The 21,881-nt window shown below is 38.9% G+C and overlaps 1 protein-coding gene across 1 annotated transcript; it reads left to right on the top strand.

Annotated features, from left to right (window-relative positions):
- The first annotated feature begins 6,429 nt into the window (after positions 1-6,429).
- Positions 6,430-20,847, top strand: PLEK2 (pleckstrin 2). The gene is made up of 9 exons (XM_070734654.1): positions 6,430-6,592; positions 10,283-10,447; positions 12,069-12,250; positions 14,149-14,240; positions 15,912-16,099; positions 16,723-16,824; positions 17,550-17,633; positions 18,478-18,556; positions 19,630-20,847. The coding sequence occupies exons 1-9, from the start codon at positions 6,545-6,547 to the stop codon at positions 19,755-19,757; spliced, it is 1,068 nt and encodes a 355-aa protein (XP_070590755.1). The 5' UTR covers positions 6,430-6,544; the 3' UTR covers positions 19,758-20,847.
- The last annotated feature ends 1,034 nt before the right edge of the window (positions 20,848-21,881 follow it).

Below are 21,881 nucleotides of genomic sequence, written 5' to 3'. Positions count from 1 at the left end.
AAAACTAACCGGAAAAGGCAGGGAGAAACCTCCGTGGGGCCTCAGGTGGGAAAATCCCAGGAGGAAATGGCCGGAAAAGACGGGGAGAAGCCTCCGTGCGGCCTCTCTGGGGATCTCCTGGGAGGAAACAGGGCCGGGAAAGGCAGGGAGAAGCCTCCATGGGGCCTCTCTAGGAATCTCCTGGGAGGAAACAGCTGGAAAAGGCAGGGAGAAGCCTCCATGGGGCCTCTCTAGGAATCTCCTGAGAGGAAACGGCCTCCACCCTCCCTGTGTTTCCCAATTGCACACATTATTTGCTTTTACATTGATTCATATGGGAAAAATTGCTGCTTCTTACAAACTTTTCTAGTTAAGAACCTGGTCACGGAACAAATTAAGTTTGTAAGTAGAGGTACCACTGTACTATCATAGTGATTATATATGCTAAAACTTTTATTAAATGTCATTACTTTTCCCCCTAAATACTGCTATTTATAGAAGAATTATCTGGTTTTATGTTTATCAAAAGCTAGTAGACTTCTAAATCAAACTTTTTCCTAATATTTACACCAACAAATGTTTTGATGATAGCTTATAGTAGTATACTTTTTTTTCTCTACCACTACCACTGGGTGTCAGACAACCACAACAAACTGATTTAGTATTGCTTTAAAAGAGTTCAAAATTATGTCATGAATTCATATTTAGTAAATCCTTGCTTACTAAGGTTCTTCATCTGGCCTGCTAACTCCTTAATGAGGATTCTGCACTCCAAGGAAAAACCAGTTCTCTCTCAAGATAAATTTTCAATGTTGCAGGCAACTTGACGTCAACATCAAGGGATGGTTTGTTACAGCCAGTTCTTCCTACTATGGGAGAATTTGGACGCCTAAAGATAGATAGGGTAATTAGAGAACTGATTAGATCTACCTGATCTGACATCACTGTCTGAGTTTAGTTTTATCTCCATGCATGTTACTACATGTTTTCTTCCAATAGGGATATGATTAGTATTTGAAGAATCCTTTGTAGCAGTAAAAACTCACATTTCAGTATTAACTAGTATATAGATTGGGTAACATTCCTTATACGTACTGTATCTGTAGAGTGAGAAGACGGCCATTTTCTGCAATGTCTAGGAATTTATTTTTGTATAAAGTATAAGTTGACTGGATGCAAACTAGTATGGACATGTATTTTTAAGAACTAATTACAATGTTTTTAAGAACTAATTACAATGTTTTTTAGAGTAGCAATTTTCATACAACGGATAGTTCATAAATATTTCAAGTGCTATGGGGAAATAAAATATAAGCGGGGTTATTTAGGCATTATTATTATTATTATTATTTATTAGATTTGTATGCCGCCCCTCTCCGCAGACTCGGGGCGGCTGACAACAGTAACAAAACAGTATAATCCAATACTAAAAAACAGTTAAAACCCATTATATAAAAACCAATCATGCATACAGACACACCATGCATAAAATTTTAAAGACCTAAGGGGAGAGTGTATCTCAATTCCCCCATGCCTGGCAGCAGAGGTGAGTTTTAAGCAGCTTATGAAAGGCAAGGAGGGTGGGGGCAATTCTAATCTCTGGGGGGGGGAGTTGGTTCCAGAGGGCCGGGGCCGCCACAGAGAAGGCTCTTCCCCTGGGGCCCCCCAAGTGGCATTGTTTAGTTGACGGGACCCAGAGAAGACCCACTCTGTGGGACCTAACTGGTCTCTGGGATTCATGCAGCAGAAGGCGGTCCCTGAGGTAATCTGGTCCAGTGCCATGAAGGGCTTTATTGGTCATAACCAACACTTTGAATTGTGACCGGAAACTGATCGGCAACCAATGCAGACTGCGGACTGTTGGTGTGACATGGGCGTATTTGGGAAAGCCCATGATTGCTCTCGCAGCTGCATTCTGCACAATCTGAAGTTTCATTGTTGGCATCAGAAATGTCGGGGCAAACAAAAAATCGATCAACTAATAGAAAACTATAAATTGAACTAATAAAATTGGGGAGCAGGGAAGGTTAACAGGGTAAATTATAAAAATGATAGCTTTTCAACAACAAAAAAAGGCAAAGGTGTAAAATAAGTACCGTATTAAAGTGGAAGGCAGATCTATTTGTGATATTTATTAATATCCCATTATTTTTACAAATAAGGCAGTGAATACATGTAACACCTCTTCCTCTTCCCATTTTCCATACAACAATGTAAGTAAAATGGGTTTGGCTGTGGGTCCAAAGTCACCTGGCTAGCTTCCACGGCTAAGGCAGGACTTGAACTTAAGAGCATCCATTAGATCAAACTGTCTGTCTGGTTTATCGGGCTAGATATATGTGAGCCATCAATGAACTGTTCAGTAGTTAATAGACTTGAATGTCTGGATCAGAGAGTCTCGAAGAATACAGACCTCCTCTGGCCTGGCCTAAAAAATAAATACATATTAAACACATAACAATATTTATATAGGGCTGACTCATACGTAAAATAGAAAGTAAGCTATTGGAGTGTATTGTAAAAATCAGTCATAAAGTCCCCCACCCACTCCCATAATAATACTATGTCTGCAAAGAGAATTGCCGACATGTGTTGCTGATTTAGTGACTAAGGCTACATTGTCTGTGACTCACACTATTATCGAGTACAGTAATCAAGAGCTATGCAAGAATAACATTTGTTTCCTTCTTATTTTCTTAGCCCTAGGATGCTTTTTTCTTTTTAAAAATCTTGCTTTGACCATAAAAGTATTGCCTAGAAAACAAGAAAATCTCACAATAAGGAAAAGTATTGCTGATACCTTAAGCTTTCACCTTATCTGTAGTTCTGTAAGATGCTACACAGTATAGAGTTACTCAGGACAGTTTCAAAGTAGGATACAATTTTCAATAGCATCAATTTCTACCCAAATAGGAATGTAAAATGTTTATTTATTTATTAGAGTTGTATGCCGCCCCTCTCCGTTTCCTCGCTGTTCTTAAAGTTTTCCATAGAAAAGGGTTGCATATATTTTGGAGCAACTTTTAAGTCTTAATTAAATTAAATCTAAATTAAATTAAATTAAATCTAATAAATTAAAACTGCCTACACCTTGTCAGAAATACTGCATGCATATGGAGATTCTTCACAGGTCATTAGGAAGCCCTTTAATAAAAACCAATTTACACATCTTGGATTGGGTTGACTTTTAACAAATGTGCATGGATCTACTTAATAGTAATACCCATATAAAATTATATATTAATGTAGCCTTACTGTTCTGGACAGTTAAGTACAGCACATTATTATGCATTCTTAACTAGAAGTAGTCTGAAGTACAAATTATTTTTATTCCCTTGCAAAAGTAAGTTGAGCAAGTAGTGTACAAGTTACACTTCTACTTACAGCGGCAGTTGGAACTGAAATTTCCATCACTTAACAATGGTAGTTCCCTACTAAACTGATTGCCTTCGTTAATAAAATACCATGTTCGACATAAGACAACTTCATACTACCACTAACTTGGTGGGAGGAAGCTGGCAAGTCCCAGATGGCTTGCACACAGGCAAGCTGCTGTATGGGGAAGAGAGTGCAAGGGAGGTGTGGTAGCTCAACCACGTGACTGGATCAAAGAGGGTGTGTGTGGGTGCACAATGGCAAAAGGGAGGCACAGCAAGACATCTTGGGAAGGATGCAGGGGAGTACACAAGTGGCCAGTGTGATGTGAGTGCAGAGGGTTTGGGGGACTGGTTCGGGGTAGAGTTACCCCCAGTTAACCCACTGAATTTCTGGGAAAGCCACAGGGAGGTCATGTGGTTATGAGGTGCTGCATTTAGTCATAATTTCAAGCCAGATACCAACCATCCAGATTGTAATCACTTGACTGCAGGGGTTCTGGGACAGCAAAAAGCCTGAGAACTGGGCATATCTACCATTTGTTCAGGGCCATTTTAACTTTGAACAGTTCTTGAATGAATGGTTGTAAGTCAAGGACTGCCTTTATCCAGTCATGTTGTCCTTATTGCTCAGATACGCTTTCCTTTGACAGTTCGTAAATGTCTTGAAAACATCTGATAATCTGTTTCCAGAAAGAGAACATTTGAAGCATTACTTATTTAATTTATGCTATCTTTATCCTTCTCGGGTTTTATATGATTATTTACCCATTATCAGACATGAAGGGAGTGTTCACAAAGTTCTCCCATTCCTGAAATAAATACTGGTAGCAAACCGAAATTTTGGAAAATCCAGTTACTATTTGTACCAAGGCTATGTCAAGTTTGCTTTAAAGATCTTTTGTATATATTTCAATTTTAAATCTGGATTAAGATGTCTGGCTATAATATAGATAGGACTTCTTTGCTTTTATTTAATTTTATTTCATTTTGATGCCTTATCTCCTTGTAATTGCCCAAACAAAACCACTCAGTTCTCTTAGCAAGTTTTCAGAACTGGGTTTGCCATTACTTCCTTCCTGGGGGTAACAGAGCGTGACTGGCCTTAGTTTACCCATCTGGCTTTGTGCCTAAGGTGAGAGTAGAAGTAATGGACTCCCAGTATGCAGTCTACACCAAACTGCAGGATACCATAGTCTTCACTATTGCAATCATTCAATTTTCTCCATGACAAAGAGCTAACTTAATCTTTGATGTGTCAACATCGCTCTCTCGTTATACAAGTTAAGTTTCACTGCCAATAATTTGGATTTTCTTCCAATAACAGCATAATGGGCATGTAAAAGTATAAATCTATTTCCAACCAAGTACTTCAAGTATTCCTTACACGCATATATATTGTTATTTCATCTTCATATGCAGCATTTGTGCATGCATCTTATCTACTTCCTTTTTCAAAAAAACACAGCTTCTTTCACTTCATCATGTAAAAATATTTTTTTCACACTTCCCATTAATCAAATACTCATGCTGTATTTCTGTAATATTATATAACATAATTCATGTTACCTTTTTCCAAGCAGCTTCCAGTTCCTCTTTCCATATGTCTGTTTTCTATTCATTATAATAGAAAATGGATCTATCTTCTAATATTTGTTCACAGATTCCCCAAGATACACTGTTTACACTGGCAAAAAATTGTCTGTTTTAGTATGGTACTCTCATATCAGAGAAGGGCGGCATACAAATCTAAATAATAATAATAATAATAACAACAACAACAACAACAACAACAACATGTGTACATATGAAGAGATATGCTTAAACAAAAGTCCCTTCCAACCACCTATGATTCATGATTCAAAGTATTTGGAATAATAAACAGATATTTTTCTAACATACTTATTGTTCTATTCCATTCTTGTGTTTCCAAATTTCCCAATATTTTTTTCTGCACTGTCTCATCTCATTTCTACTCATACATTCTTAACACTTAGCAAAATATTTTTCCCCTGAATTGCATTCATCCAAATGTTACATTTGATTTGGCTTTTTCCAAAACATTTCTGATTCTCTCATTATCCTTCACCGGAGGATAATCTATCTACCATCCTAGAAGTTTCTATATTCCAACAGCTCCACAACAACTAAGATGACATCCATTCTTCTCCTTTTTAACATTCATTCTAGTCATTTTACTCCTAATTAAAGCTATACCTTCCCTTTCCTGCATATATGCATCATCTTTATTCCACAACATTAGGACACCTTTACTAAGATTTATAACATCCTTTTTTCTTAATTGCACAGATATGTATTTTTCTTCCTTCCATGTTGTCTGCCAATTGTTGCCCTTAATGATTCCCTCCTTTTACATTCCAAATAGCAATAATCTGTATGCCATGTTCATAATAGAATTTGGTTTCCATTGCTCAGCTTGGTTTTGGTCAAGGCTTTTACATAATACAGTATTTTGATTGATTGATTGATTGATTGATTGATTGATTTCTATGCCACCCTTCCTCTGGGACTCTCCTGGGACTTTTAGTAAGATGGAGAAGATGTGGATTTAATGACCAACCAAACCATTTGTAACCTTTTCTATTAAAGACAGTACCATCAGTTTTGGCATATTTTGGGCAAATTTTGCTACAACAGCTCAACCATAGCTTATTTTAATCCCAAGCATGTTGTTCAGGCTACTCCACACATGCAAGGATTATTAACCTAGAGACTATTTTCTAAACCAACATACTGCTGCCCACATCCCACCCACTCAGAAGTATATGCAATACACTAAACAATCGGGACATTTTATTGTATATCAAACTTTGGAAACTCCCAGCAAAGCAAAACGTTGTAGCCCCCGGAAAGTTCTCAGCTTCCACAGACTACAGGAACGGCTTCCTGTGATGTGTAACCAAATGGATGATTCATGTTACCTGAGGCACTTCATCAGTTTAAGCCTCTACAACTGTAAATAGGAGCGACCTTGTTCACCACAAAGACAGGTGATCTCTCATTGCCAGCTCAGTGTTTGCTTTCTCTACCTTTAGCAGGGAGGGGACCAGACGTCACTCTGGAGTGGAGGTGAAGAGAGTCAGCCTGCCTCTTAAAACCTCACTTTCAGAAGAACCGGTTTGCCGCTGTCTGGAAGATTCTCAACAGCCTGCATTCTTCTCTTGCCCACCATGGAGGAAGGAAGGGGGATCCTGAAAGAGGGCTTTCTAGTTAAAAAGGTAAGGTTTCCTCCCACAGATCTCTAATTGGGGAGGCTAAATTATAACATGTTGTTTAAATGTTATTATTTATTATTAAGTAATTACAAATAGTCATCTTCAACTGACTAGGGGGGGAAAGTTATAAATCTTAGAAATAACAAAATTTTCCCTGGAAGATCTTGCAGGGTCACTAGGCAAGGATGAAGGAATTGAACTGAGATTAAAAACATGTCTTACAGAATTGATCTCTGTTCCTTCTTCTATTTCACAGTTCTAATTTCATTGGTAGCCTTGCCTCCTTTTTTTCAAATTCATGTTCTTAGAGGCTGCCTCTAGATCAGTGTTTCCCAACCTTGGCAACTTGAAGATATTTGGACTTCAATTCCCAGAATTCTCCAGCCAGCGTTCGCTGGCTGGAGAATTCTGGGAGTTGAAGTCCAAATATCTTCAAGTTGCCAAGGTTGGGAAACACTGCTCTAGATGAATGACCCTGGGCTTGCAGCTTTTGAATGATTGTCGATCCATTTGTAAGCGATGTGCAGTAGACTTTTACATGTTGAGAAATGGAACATTTTTCTTTGGAATTTCCAGTGGACACCAATGGACATGATGCAGCAAGTATTTTGATGAGCAGTTTGAGGCTCGGTACATATTTCCACCTTTTCAGTAGGTGTGGTTGGAAGACAGCTGTGTTGATCTTTGGTAGCAAAAATTCAGAAAGTGTGTGGCAACATGTTTTTTCCAACTCACACTTTTTTTAAAAAGGGCAAACTTTTTGTCGGCTCACTTCAACAAATGCGAAGTGCAACTAAACTGATCTGAGATTTAAATTAAAACGATGGAATGAGTTGGAGAGGTTGGTTGTGCAAATGAAGATAACATGAGAGACAGATCACAAGGACCTAATCGGTTAACAATTGAATGTATTAAAAACACATTGTGCTTGTTGAGATTTTTTGAGTTTACCTGAAAACTTTTGATATATGCAAATTCAGCAACTCCTCACTTAAAAGTCTCATTTCCCCACCCACCCACCCAAAATAATCACTTTGAGACCTGCAATTGAATCTCCTGAGAGTTACTTTCAATAGTGGCTTTGGAGCCAGAGGGCTTCTGTTCCTACCAATCAAATGGCCCCCAGACAGTATGCTTTAAATACTGTAGATATCCCTTGTAAAAGAAAAAGAGAAAAAAGACATTTTGTCAAAATTAATTTCTGGCCTGAAAACAGTTTTCCACTGTAACAGCATAATGCTTTAGATTTCTACATTTTGAGCCATGGGAATGGTGCCTAATGAGAGGCACTGAAGAGTTATGGCATTTTTTTGTCCATAGCAGCTTTCTGAGAAAAGAAAAAAGAAAAAAAATTAACAAAAGGTTACATCTGAAGAGTGATCTGTGCTGTAATACCTTCCATCTCAAAATAAAATTCCGTCGTTGAAACAGAATGATTGTACAATAGACGCCTTCTCTGAAATCATTTAATGATTTCTCAGAGCGTTATGGAAAGTCCAAACAACCCCGTGATCCATTCATAAACAATGGTTGGCTTCTCCCACTGCTGCAAGGTTTTCAGGCCATAAATCATCCAGTGAGAATTAAAAGGGCTTCGAGCCAGAAGGCTTCTGTTCCTACCAATCAACTGGACCCCAGACAGTATGCTTTAAATACTGTAGATATCCCTTGTAAAAGAAAAAGAGAAAAAATGTATGGTGATTCTGTCTGCAGTCTTATGAATGAGAAAGGGTAGTTATGTAATGCAGCACATGTACTGGGACAAAAGTGCAATTTTTCAACAGGTATATACAGGAAAATGCACAGTGGGAGGGGCTGTTCCTGATAATGGTGGATTAGGGTCTGAAGGTGCCACTCCTTTCTCACTTTGTTTATTTTTGCTTCCAAAGCAATTCTTTTCTCTCCCATCTTGGGCGCTTTTCAGACATCCCTATAAGTTCTGAAAGAAGTGCACAGCAAGCAATAGAGAAAGGGAAGCCCCTCAGTCTTATTGGTGTCCACTTTTCTCAGGAGAAAGAAGATGAAATACACTTTTCACAAGGAGAAAGTTTCATATTTTTGCTCAGTTGCAGTTTGAAAAACAACAAGGAAATGTGGGCTAACACCACAAATGATATTATCTTCTGGACTGTTAGTAAAATTCCATGGAGAGGGCAGGGCAATTTCACTATCAATTTCACATTTTATCTGAAAGTATTTGGAAACAGATTAAAAAACACCTCCACCTAATTTTCAGTAAACATGGGCTGGTTGCTTTATTTTTCTTTCGGAATGCAATACCTCTATGATTTAAAATCTTTTACTTTTATTATAATATATATCATCTGTAACAGTAGAGAGATAGTTTGGAATAGCAGTTAAAGGTGCAAGATTTAAAAGTGGGAGCCCGCAAGTTCTAGACTCGTTGTAGACAGGAAGCCAACTGGTTGTCTTTCGGTCAGACATTCTCAGCTCTAGGGAGAAAGAAATAGCAAACCATTCCTTTAAAACAGGGGTCCTCAAACTTGGCAACTTTTAAGACTTGTGGACTTCAACTCTCAGAATTCTTGAGCCTGCTATGCAATGCTATGCGTAGCTGTCTGGAGAATTCTGGGAGTTGAAGTCCACAAGTCTTAAAGTTGCCAAGTTTGAAGACCTCAGCTTTAAAAAAAACACTGCTAAAATAACTGCAGGGACTTGTACAGACAATAACCTGGAATCAAGACTCAACTTGAAGGCATTTTTTATTAAAAAAAATACTGGTATGGATTGTAAATGTGAATGGGGCAATATTGGTTATATTTCTGTGATGCTTTTAACGAGCATCATAATTACTTTTATGAACCTGTATTCTGTTCTAAAATTCAGATCTCATATTGCACCGAAGAGTTATTTTAATAGAAGTATAAGAGGGAAACTTAAATAAGGATAACAGCCCCGGTGGCTAGGATTTTGTTCAAAGTTCTATCCATCAGAAAAGTATTATTGGTTCTGCAACCCAACAAGGCTGACACAGACTTCAGAGGATAATCAGAAAAAACAATTGCTGCCAACCTGCCTTCCATTGAGGACCTGTATACTGCACAAGTCAAAAAGAGGGCTGTGAAAATATTTACTGACCCCTCATATCCTGGATATAAACTGTTTCAACTCCTACCCTCAAAACGTTACTACAGAGCACTGCATACCAAGACAAGTAGACACAAGAACAGTTTTTCCCCAAAGTCCATCACTCTGTTAAACAAATAATTCCCTCAAAATTCTCCAACTAGTTACTAAGTCTGCACTACTATTACTACTAGTTTTTTCTCATCATTCCTATCACCCATTTCTTCCCATTTATGACTGTATGACTGTAACTTGTTGCTTGTATCCTTCAGATTTTTATTAATATTGATTGTTTCCTCATTGCTTATTTGACTCCTATGACAATCATTAAGTGCTGCACCACATGATTCTTGACAAATTTATATTTTCTTTTATATACATTGACAGCATATGCACCAAAGACAAATTCCTTTGTGTCCAATCACACTTGGCCAATAAATAATTCTATTCTATTCTATTCTATCAGAAATGTATTGAAATAAGCTATGAATCGGAATGAATACATAATTACAGAAATTGCTTTCTGTAATTAGCGTAGCAGCTGGAGTTGTTGTTGAGCAGCTGAAGAAACTGCAATTTTTTGTTATTTGTTTTAATTGTTTGCAGGGTCACGTTGTCCCCAATTGGAAAGCAAGGTGGTTTGTCCTTCTCCAGGACAGGCTGCTCTATTATAAAGTGGTGGGCGGAAAGCCGGAGTCTTCTCCCAAGGGAAGGATTTTTCTGGATGGCTGTACGATTACTTGCCCATGTTTGGAATATGAGAACAGGCCGGTAAGTCCCATGTTGGAGTTTTTGCTTAGTTCTCTTAGTTCTCTGTTGACTTTAAAATGAGAGAAAGCAATTATGGAATAATACAATCTGGGTCAGGGCTGTCAAAGTTGCTGTCCGCAGGCCAGATGCATCACACGCTGGCCACGCCCATCCCTGGTTTAAAAAAGGGGGGAGTCACGATGCGTCACATGACACCATCATGACACCGCTAGTTTGACATCCCTGAGTTAGGATTTGGGAATGACTTGGCATAATATTCTGAGAAAACTGCTTTCTTTTCAAAGAGGACTCCCACAGTTTCATACAAGGGTGGGTTCCAATTTACCTCGCTGCTAGTTCTCTGCCTCACGTGTCGCGTGGGTGCGCCTTGGGCACACACATGCACAGTAACGAAAAATCGGGGGGGGGGGAGAACAAAGCCCCCCCCAAAAAAGATGACTGCATGCACAGTGTCAGAACTCAGCTCCTGCGCATGCGCAGAAGGATTTTTTTAAAAAAAATCCAAATTATTATTATTATTAATTATATTTATTATTATTATTATTATTATTATTATTATTATTATTATTATTATTATTTTAACTTATATGCCACCCAATCTCTCAGGACAGCTTACAACAATAAAACAATACAATAGAAAGTCAAACTCAAATATAAAAATAGTAAAAAAACCTTAAACTAACCAATACCTCAAATATTAATAGCAATAAAAACCCCTTAAACTAATTAATCCAATCATACCCTCACACGTTCCAATCAGTCAGCTGAGACAAGATGTTGACTCTCATGGCTTAACTCTCATTATTTTTCAGAACCTGCTTCATTTTCAGAACCTGTTTTAATGATCAGATGTGTGAAAAGCAATAAAGAATGCATTTTCAATTTCTTTTGCTACACTGCAAAAAAAACAGATGGCACATTTCACAAATTGCATGGAAATATGCTTTAGAAGATGAAGCTACCAAAGCAATGTGTTAGTGGTTAAGATCTTGACTATCATTTATTTATTTATTTATTTATTTATTTTATTTATTTATTTTGTCCAATACACAATGAGGGTTTTAGTGGGTATATATCTATATACACATAATAAAATAGATGATGAAGGTTATAGAGGAGATACTCATAGTAAAATATATCTAAGAAAGAATAGAAAAGAAGATATAGGAATAGAACATATCAATGAAAGAATAGAAGAAGAGATATAGGAATAGAAGGAAGGTATAGGAGATATAGGAGAGCAATAGGACAGGGGACGGAAGGCACTCTAGTGCACTTGTACTCGCCCCTTACTGACCTCTTAGGAATCTGGATAGGTCAACCATAGATAATCTAAGGGTAAAGTGTTGGGGGTTTGGGGATGATACCATGGAGTCCGGTAATGAGTTCCACGCTTCGACAACTCGGTTACTGAAGTCATATTTTTTACAGTCAAGTTTGGGTTAGGGTCATCATCACCAACATCATCTTTCTATTGCTCATTTGGCTAATTTATTTAATTTATTCTTGCTTTAGCAATGAAACGTAACTCTCAGTTGGGGTCAAATAGGTGTGTGCTGTAAGGCCCTTTCCTTTTATGGCTATTCTTATAAACCCTGCTTCTTATGCTGTTCTTTTGCAGTTAGTTATTAAGCTAAGGACGAAAACCAACACAGACTATTTCCTTGACTGCTGCTCTCGAGAAGAGCGTGACATTTGGGCTTTGGATATCACGGGCGCTATTCACGCTGGCAATCCAGTGCAAGTTCAGCAACTTCATCTCATGAGAAACTCCTTCAAACTTCCTACGAATATCAGTTTGAAGTACGTGGTAAATAAGTTATCGATCTGTTTTTTTGCATGCTGCTGGTTTGGACTGAAAACAACGTGTTAGGAATGAGAAGCCGGTAGTTCTTCTCACTGAGCCAAACATCAGGTCTCCAAGCCAGTATCAAGGGATGCTTGATATTGTAGTTCAGTGATGGTGAACCTTTTTTTCCCTTGGGTGCCAAAACTGCATGCCCATGTGCTATTGCACATATGCAACTGCCCACACCCATAATTCAGTGCCTGGGGAGGGTGACAATGGCTTCCCCTGTCCCCCCCAGAAGCCCTCTGGAGGCCAGAAATGACCTGTTTCCTATGTTCTGGTGGGCCCGGTAGACCTGTTTTTCACCCTCATCAGACTCCAGAGGCTTCCCTGGAATCTGGGGAGGGTAAAACGCCCTCCCGCATTCTCCCAGAGGCTCTCTGGAAGCTGAAAACGCCCTCCCAGATCCTCCTTGTGAGCCAAAAATCAGCTGGCCGATGGGCATATACACGTTGGAGCTGAGTTAGGACAACGGCTCGTGTGTCAGCAGATATTTATTTATTTATTTATTTATTTATTTACTTACTTACTTACACTTACTTACTTACTTACTTACTTACTTACTTACTTACTTACTTATTTATTTGATTTTTATGCCGCCCTTCTCCTTAGACTCAGGGCGGCTTACAACATGTTAGCAATATTTATTTATTTATTTATTAGATTTGTATGCCGCCCCTCTCCGTAGACTCAGGGCGGCTCACAGCAATAATAAACAATATATAACAAATCTAATAATTTAAAAGAAACACTAAAAGCCCCATTATTAAAAGCAAACATACACACAAGCATACCATACATAAACTGTATAGGCCCAGGGGAGATATTTCAATTCCCCCATGCCTGACGGCAAAGGTGGGTTTTAAGGAGTTTACGAAAGGCGAGGAGGGTGGGGGCAGTTCTAATCTCTGGGGGGAGTTGGTTCCAGAGGGTCGGGACCACCACAGAGAAGGCTCTTCCCCTAGGCCCCGCCAAACAACATTATTTAGTTGACAGGACCCGGAGAAGGCCCACCCTGTGGGACCTAATTGGTCGCTGGGATTCGTGCGGTAGAAGGCAGTCTTGGAGGTATTCTGGCCCGATGCCATGAAGGGCTTTATAGGTCATAACCAACACTTTGAATTGTGACCAGAAACTGATCGGCAACCAATGTAGACTGCGGAGTGTTGGTGTAACATGGGCATATCTAGGGAAGCCCATGATTGCTCTTGCAGCTGCATTCTGCACGATCTGAAGTTTCCGAACACTTTTCAAAGGTAGCCCCATGTAGAGAGCGTTACAGTAGTCAAACCTCGAGGTAATGAGGGCATGAGTGACTGTGAGCAGTGAGTCCCAGTCCAGATAGGGCCGCAACTGGTGCACCAGGCGAACCTGGGCAAAAGTCCCAGCACTAGATATGGGTCTATGTGCCACCTGTGGCACCCATGACATATGTTTGCCATCACTGTTGTAGCTCATCCACATCTGAAAGTCTATAGGTTTCTCACCTCCTCTGTGCATGTACACAAAATTTCCTATACATACACTCAACATTTCCTGATGCATTTCCTCTGGAACGTAGCTTTACTCATCTATGAATCCAGCTTAGTCTTCCATACTATATCATAACGTTTTGTAATGCAATATAATAAATCACGGATAATGGCTAAATGGCCATAGAGGACGGCCATCCCTTCTGAGGAATTGATGAGTTCCACTTGCATGTAAGCAGAACTGGATTCCAAGCATGTTCTGATTATTTTTTGATTGACCATAGGCTATTAGCTGAAAACGGTAGAATGTGGGTAAATTCACAAAACTGGTTCTTCTGCTTGTTTATCACTGACCCTCTCTTGATTTTTTCCCCCTCCAGTCATATTGTGGACAAAATGTATGACAGCAGCAGCGGAGTCAAGATAACACCCAATACCAGACAAAGCAGCTTGTATAAAGAAAGCTTCACAGGTATGTCACCAACGTTGTTCTTCATTATGCTCCTCTATAGAGACATTTTCTATCGGGAAACATCTCTCTATTGGAGAACCTTGTTTTAATGATCAGATGTGTGAAAAGTAATAAAGAATGCATTTTTAATTTCTTTTGCTGCACTGCAAAAAACAGGTGGCACATTTCAGAAATTGCATGGAAATATTCTTCAGATTAGTGGTTCTCAACCTTTCTAATGGCCTTTCTAAAGCCACAAAAATAAAACTCACTAGGACCTTCTGGGGAAAAATTGGAGAACTGAAGACAGCTCCACTAAATCTGGAGTCAATAACTATGGCATAAAGAAGATCCAGCAAGTAGACCCCTCTCTTCATAATTCCTCTCTGGACACATGGTGGACTTGAGATTGCACATATATATTCCATACAGCTGTTCCTCATGAGTAGGTTGCAAGACAATGGTGGGTTTAGAACTCTAGAAAACAAGAGAACAGCCATCTTGGTCAAACCAGAGTCTGCCTCATGTTTCAAACATCCTCTTCTAATCACTTTCAGAGATTGCTTGTTAACCTTTCAGCTATTAGGAACTTTTAGATTGAAAAGTCTGGGAAAAAATGGGTAGTTTTGTTTCAGTCCTTAGCAAAAGATGGTTTCAATAGAGTTTAAGGAATTATTTTTGGTAAAACAACTTTTTTTTAATAAACAGAAAAAGAGTGACGTTTTCCAAAACTTTGCTGTTGAAAAATTACAGATGGACTATGGGTCTATATAATTTGAGATAAGAATCATCCTCATAATAATAATTTAATAATAATTTATTAGAGTTGTATGCCGCCCCTCTCCGCAGACTCAGGGCGGCTCACAACAATAATAAAACAATGTACAATGTGACAAATCTAATATTTAAAAGAAAACATATAAAAACCCAACATTTAAAAAACCATACAGCACTAGCATACCATACATAAAACTATATAAGCCTGGGGGAGATGTCTCAATTCCCCCATGCCTGACGATATAGGTAGGTCTTAAGCAATTTACGAAAGACAAGGAGGGTGGGGGCAGTTCTAGTCTCTGGGGGGAGTTGATTCCAGAGGGCTGGGGCCACCACAGAGAAGACTCTTTCCCTGGGGCCCGCCAGACGACATTGTTTAGTCGACGGGACCCAGAGAAGGCCAACTCTGTGGGACCTAATCAGCCGCTGGGATTCGTTTTCGTGGGGAAAATGTTTTTGTTTTTAAATCCCCCCAAAATCATGAGACTTTAAAAATTGGACACTAGAGGGAATTACAAGGAATTAAATATTACAATTAAAGGAGAACATTTAAATGTAATCTATTAATACAGACTGGAACAACATATTTTAACTGTGGAAGTACTGATGGGTATTTTGAAGAATGGGCTGAGAAATTAATCTTAAGAATGTCTGCTTTATACCTCCTTTTGTGTGTGTGTTTTTAAAACTAGACATTTTTTGGGAAATATATATTAGAAGCATCCATACAGTATATCTCCACTGTTTCCTAGTTTTCTTCAATCTAAGTATTTAATACATGAATAAATCTTCAAAATGATAATTTTTTTCAGTTGATCAGAAGGGCATAGTATTGCTGTCTCCCCTTTTACCTGTCCTGGCGATCAGGTGGCAGTAGATATTGTTTGTCTGATTAACTCCATTTCTTTCTTTCAGGCTCCATACTAGTGGACTGGTTGATTTCCAATAGCTTTGCAGCTTCCCGGATTGAAGCAGTCACGCTGGCCTCTGTGTTGATGGATGAAAATTTCATTAAACCTGATGGAGCCCGCAGCACTGAAGCCATGAGGAATGGAGATTTGACTGAGCAATTTTTAGATGACTCCACTGCCTTGTATGCATTTGTAAGTGATGCAAACTTTGAAAGCTGAATCTACCCCTGTATACAGATGAGGTTCCAAAGTTAGCTGTGTCAATTTACTTTGTACAGGCAAACAAATGATAAAATCTCGATAAATGAACTTGTACTGTACTTTCTAAATACTTTCGATGCTTTTATCTAAGATTATGATATTAATTGGACTTTGCCTAGGTGTGGTGTGGCCTATATAGATTTGAATATAAATATAACCCTGGAGAACAGTGCTCACAGATAAAATTTCTCCTTGGATTGTGCATTTTTGTTATTGTAATTGCTTGTCAGGATGTGCTTTAGGAATGACAACTAAGCACTCCAAAATTGTTCCTGGTGGGCACCATCTTAATTAATAAGCTATCTTCTTACCTTGGATAAAGATAGCAACAGCAGCCAAGCTCTAGATCTGCCTGTCATTTTAATTTGCCAGACTGTACTATGAAAAATAATTTAAGTGTCTGAGGAGAAGAAGAAGGAAAAGGAGAATAGCTTGGAGATCAAAGTTTGTAAAAAATAATGAAAATCAATCATGCCAAAGAATGAAATCAGTATTTGCAAAAAGATGTACTGACTCTTTAGTAATACAGTTCATTGCTTTTGTTTTTACTGCAGGCTGAAAGCTATAAGAAAAAAATTAATACTAAAGAACAGCTCAATATTAACATACTTGAACTGAGTGGCACAATTTTAAAGCAAGGCTTTTTGATAAAACAGGTAACCATGACTTTAGGATTTCAAGATAATCATGGGATGGGGATGCGGCAATGTTTTATTGGTATCTTCTAAAGCTCTTCTTGAAATAAAATGAGATTTTAATAGGAAACCCCCACAATTTAATTAAGGTACAATTAGCAAATTAACTCACATCAGAACAAGATTTAGATGGTAATTTATTGAAGCTCTTCCCACTAAGTTTCTGTTCAAAGAAAGTGTTAGCAATAAAAAATAAATAGAAGCAATCTTCTAACTACAATATGTGATTTAATGAATACATAATTTTCCTCTCAGTCTGATATAGAAAGTGACATCCAAGCATCATTGCCTTGTTTTTGGCATTGGCAAAATGTTATTTCTACACAGCAGAGTCTACACTAGAAGGAAGGCAATAGGATCCACATCCTAAGGATCACACATAAAGCTTAGGGAGTGACCTAACATTTATTTACAAATTGTAATTTGTAATATGAGAGGTAGTGGGAAATTATTTAAGTACATCGCTGGACAACCATCTTATTTAATGATAGTTAATTTTTTGTTAAGTGTAATTAAATAAAATCTAGTCTTATTGTGAATTCAGCCATTGACTTGGGGAATGCAAAGACCCTTGAAAAATTTAAATGCCCCCAAGGCTGTCTTAACACATGGACCTGATGGGCACTTGCCTAGGCAAGAGATTCGTGTTTGGAGAAAGAAAATTCAATTTATTTTCCAACTTACAGGGGCACAAGAGGAAGAATTGGAAAGTCAGGCGCTTTGTCCTGAGGTCTGATCCTGCTTTCTTACACTATTATGACCCCACAAAGGTGAGACAATGGCATTGCAATGTTTAATGCATGTATTTCTTTGGGGGAGGTTCCCCTTTTCCCCAAATGTCTGAAGACTGATGGGTAGGAGGAATGAATTCTGCATGGATTTCAATAAGGCTGGGGGCAGATCCCTTGAGATCTCCACTGGATCTTAAATGACCCATAATACTTATGCATCTTGAGTATTTGCACTGTGTTGTAGTTCATCTCATATTAGTTGTAAATTAATGTGCCAATTAAATACATATCTAAAAAGTAAGCTAACGTAACACATTTGCTTTAGGATCAGATATGCCTTGTGGTTATTGTGTATTGTCATTGAAAAAAACACATTTGGGTTTGGGGTTACTACAGTTAACAATTGGGAAAGAATTGCAGAACATCTCCTTAAACCAGTGGATCTCAACCTTTCTAATGCCGCGACCCCTTAATACAGTTCCTCATGTTGTGGTGACCCCCAACTATAAGTCTAGTGCCACCTCTCCCAACAAAGCTTTAAGCTGATTGGCAGGAAGGTCAGAGGGACACCCCCAATGTAAACGCCTGATTGGTCGGATTGTAAAAATATATCCCAATGCGCCAGAATAGAAGCTTTAGTTCCTGACACCATGAGAAATTTGTCTTTTCCCATGGTCTTAGGCGACCCCTGTGAAACGGTTGTTCGACCCCTAAAGGGGTCCTGATCCCCAGGTTGAGAACCACTGCCTTAAACTGAGGTAGCCTCAAGCAAAACGTTCCTTGCTTGTGTCAAATTTGTTGAAGGGAATGTAACATTTTGATTATTTGCTTTGATTATTTTATCTTTATTGGTGATTGATCCACTTTCTTTTTTCTCCTATAGGAAGATAACAAACCAGTTGGGGGATTTTCTCTCCGTAGTTGTCTTATTTCAGCACTGGAAGACAATGGAGTTCCAACAGGCAAGTTATACCTTGCAAGATCCGGTCTTACTGTTATTTTGATAGCTTTTTTTTTTTTTGTTCATTGATAAGAGTGGTCCTTCATTCATTATTTGCAGGGGCATTAGAAGCAGCCCTGTTACACCCCCTCCCATCCACTTTCTGATGCCCTTGTCTCAGTTCTAGACCACGTATTACACAATATAGGAAAAGCACAAAACTCAGGAGAGCAAATGGAATAAGGATTTTGCCGGCAACTCCTTTTATCACCCAGCAAGAGCCATTCCTGCTAAGGAATGTTTGTGGTAAAGAGCTCCTAGCACCCATCCAATGCATCAGATTTTCTGCTAGGGCCAGTTCTTAGAAGAAGTGGGAGAGGGTGCATAAAATATGGATGGCACACCTTTCTCAAAACCCTAGCAAAAGCAGCTATCCAAAAGAGAAAAACACACACACATTTCTTTAACCCAAACTTCACCAAGATAGCTTAGGGGAAACTTTTTTCTTTCGGGTGCTGAAAGTGCGCGCTATCATGCATGCACAAGGGCCCAAACCCATAATTCAATGTCTGGGGAGGGTGAAAATGGCTTCCCTGCCCCCTCCAGAGGCCCTCTGCAAGCCAGAAACATTGGCAGGAAGGTCGGAAGAACAATACTGTAAACACCTGATTAGTCGGATTGTAAAAATATGTTCCAAGGCGACCCCTAGAAAATGGTCATTCAACCCCCAAAGGGGTTCCGACCCACAGGTTGAGAACCACTGGTCCAGACAGTGTCCCCCCCCAATGTGGGCGGGAGGAGCACATGACTGACCACAATTAAATCCAAAGTTTCTATTGCTAAGCAAAATAGTTGTTAATTGTGCCCCATTTTATGACCTTTCTTACCACGGTTGTTAAGTGAATCACTGCAGATGTTAAAATAGTAACACAATTCTGAGTGAATCTGGCTTCCCCATGCAATGGTCAATAAGCGTGAAAAATGGTCAATAAGTCACTTTTTTCAGTGCCGCTGTAACTTCAAATGGTCACTCAGTGAATGGTTGGAAGTCCAAAAGTATGGCCTATTAAATGACTGTTTTCTTTTCTTTTGCAGGAGTGAAAGGAAACGTGCAGGGCAACCTCTTCAAAATCATCACAAAGAATGACATCCACTACTACATACAGGCTAGCTCCAAGGCAGAAAGAGCTAACTGGATTGAGGCAATCAAGCCACTAACATAGGAGATGTACCAAAGTTGCATTTATGGGACAATTTAATACAGGGACATAAAAAGCAGCTGTAATTTTTTTTTATTAGATTGCTGGCTAAGTTGTTTTAGCCTGGCATGAAGTTAGCACCTAACAGAGCTACTATATTTAGGCTTTGAAGCAAGGAAGCATATTATGACACATCCACTTCATCAGAAGTTCCATAAATTCTGACAATATGATGGTGTGTTGATTGCCTGGCACCAGTCTGCAGTTTGAAATATGCTGTCGGGAATCCCCATCTGGAATAGAGCTAAACTGGCTGCTGAGAAGAAACTAACGAATCCAACTTCCTGGAAAAAAATCTGGCTCTTTCAAAACGATTTCATGCAAATTCCTTAATGATCTACCATATATCTTTACATATTACACACTTGCAGGGCCTCTTCCCTCCTATTTAACTTGTGGGAAGCTTCAGGGATGACAACATTATTCGGGAAGGTGGAGACCAAGAATGTTGCTGTGATACAAGAAAGATTAATATTTACATCTTGAAGACAGGAGCAAATTCATAATATTGCCATGGGTTTCTAGCTCATAGTGCTGAAGATTTCCTGAGAGAACAAAGTTTGCTGCTTACCCTCTTTGTTATGAAAGCCAGCTTGACTTTAAATCAATTATGTTGTCAGCCTAACCTGCCCTACAGGATTCCTGTAATGATGAGAGAAATGGAACTAAATAGCTATCAGGGTGCTACACTGACTTCCTTGGAAAAGGGACATTTTTATGAAATACACCGAAATGGCAATATGAAAATTCTCACGTGCCGAACAGTCCACCGGCTGCTCTTATCACAGGGTGGAATAGAAGAGGAAAAATGTCTTAAGATGTAATTTGTATTTATCATCTAAGCATAATCTCAGATTTTACTTAGATTTCGTGTTCATTTATATTTTTACCATTAACACTGCGATGGTGGACTCCAGATACTGCCATGTTTCTCCCCCCCCCACACCCATTCCAACTCCATTCATTGTATATAATCCTGCATGAGTTTAAACACTGAGTATTGATTTAGATGTTCATATTTTTATTATAAAAATAAACCATTTTTTTACTCTCATATTCTTTAGCTTCCTGAAATTTCTTTATAAAAAGTGATTATTTGGGGACTCTGAGATCACACTAAGTCAGTGCTTCTCAAATAGTGGGGCGGGCCCCCTTTGAGGGTAGGCATGGAGAAATGATGGGGGGGGTGACCCCGAGGAATGTGATTATTTTTGCCGCAGAGATTAGGATTGCCCCTACCCTCCTTGCCTTTCGGAAACTCCTTAAAACCCACCTCTGCCGTCAAGGCATGGGGGAATTGAAACATCTCCCCCTTGCCCATGTAGTTTTTGTGTATGATTCGATTGTGTGCTTGGTTTTTTTTATATATTGGGGTTCTTTTGGATTTTTTTACTGTAATCTAAACTGTAATTTAGATTGCGAAATTTTAGATTTGTTACTATGTTTTGTTTACCATTGTTGTGAGCCGCCCCGAGTCTATGGAAAGGGGCGGCATATAAATCTAATAAATCTAATCTAAATCTAATCCTACCTGTTGTACATACTCCTGATCAGTTGGAGGATGATGAAGATATTGAGGATTCAGATTCAGGTAGTGTTTATGAAGTAGTGGGGGCCCCAGGGGGCCCGGGGTTACAGGTAGTAGAACAGCTGGGATAAACATATATCCATCCTAAGATAAAATACAGGAAATAGTATAAGGGCAGACTAGATGGACCATGAGGTCTTTTTCTGCCGTCAGTCTTCTATGTTTCTATGTTTCTATGAGGCCAGCCACAGGATGGGGCTATGAGTTCAGGCTCTAGTGAGGGAGAATCAGATGCTCGCTGGGTTAATCCTAAATTCAGAAGGATTCAGAAACGTAGAGAGCAAAGGTCTGGAAGAAGATATTAAGGAGAGGAATGGGTTAAATATTGTAGTGAGGTAATTGGCATGTCAGGGGGTTAGTGGAGAAGAAGGGTGGAGTTTCAACGTTGCTGAAAAGAAATATGGATGTGTTTTCGCCACGTTAAAGTAAGCCAAAGTATTTTGTATTGTATTTAGTCGGTGCTGCTGTCTTTTTTAAAGCTATGTATTTAGGAAATAAAT

The sequence above is a fragment of the Erythrolamprus reginae genome, chromosome 1, assembly GCF_031021105.1.
Source record: "Erythrolamprus reginae isolate rEryReg1 chromosome 1, rEryReg1.hap1, whole genome shotgun sequence".
NCBI classification, from domain to species: Eukaryota; Metazoa; Chordata; class Lepidosauria; order Squamata; family Dipsadidae; genus Erythrolamprus; species Erythrolamprus reginae.
Note: the sequence above shows the minus strand (reverse complement) of the source record. Positions and strands in the feature narration are given on the sequence as shown.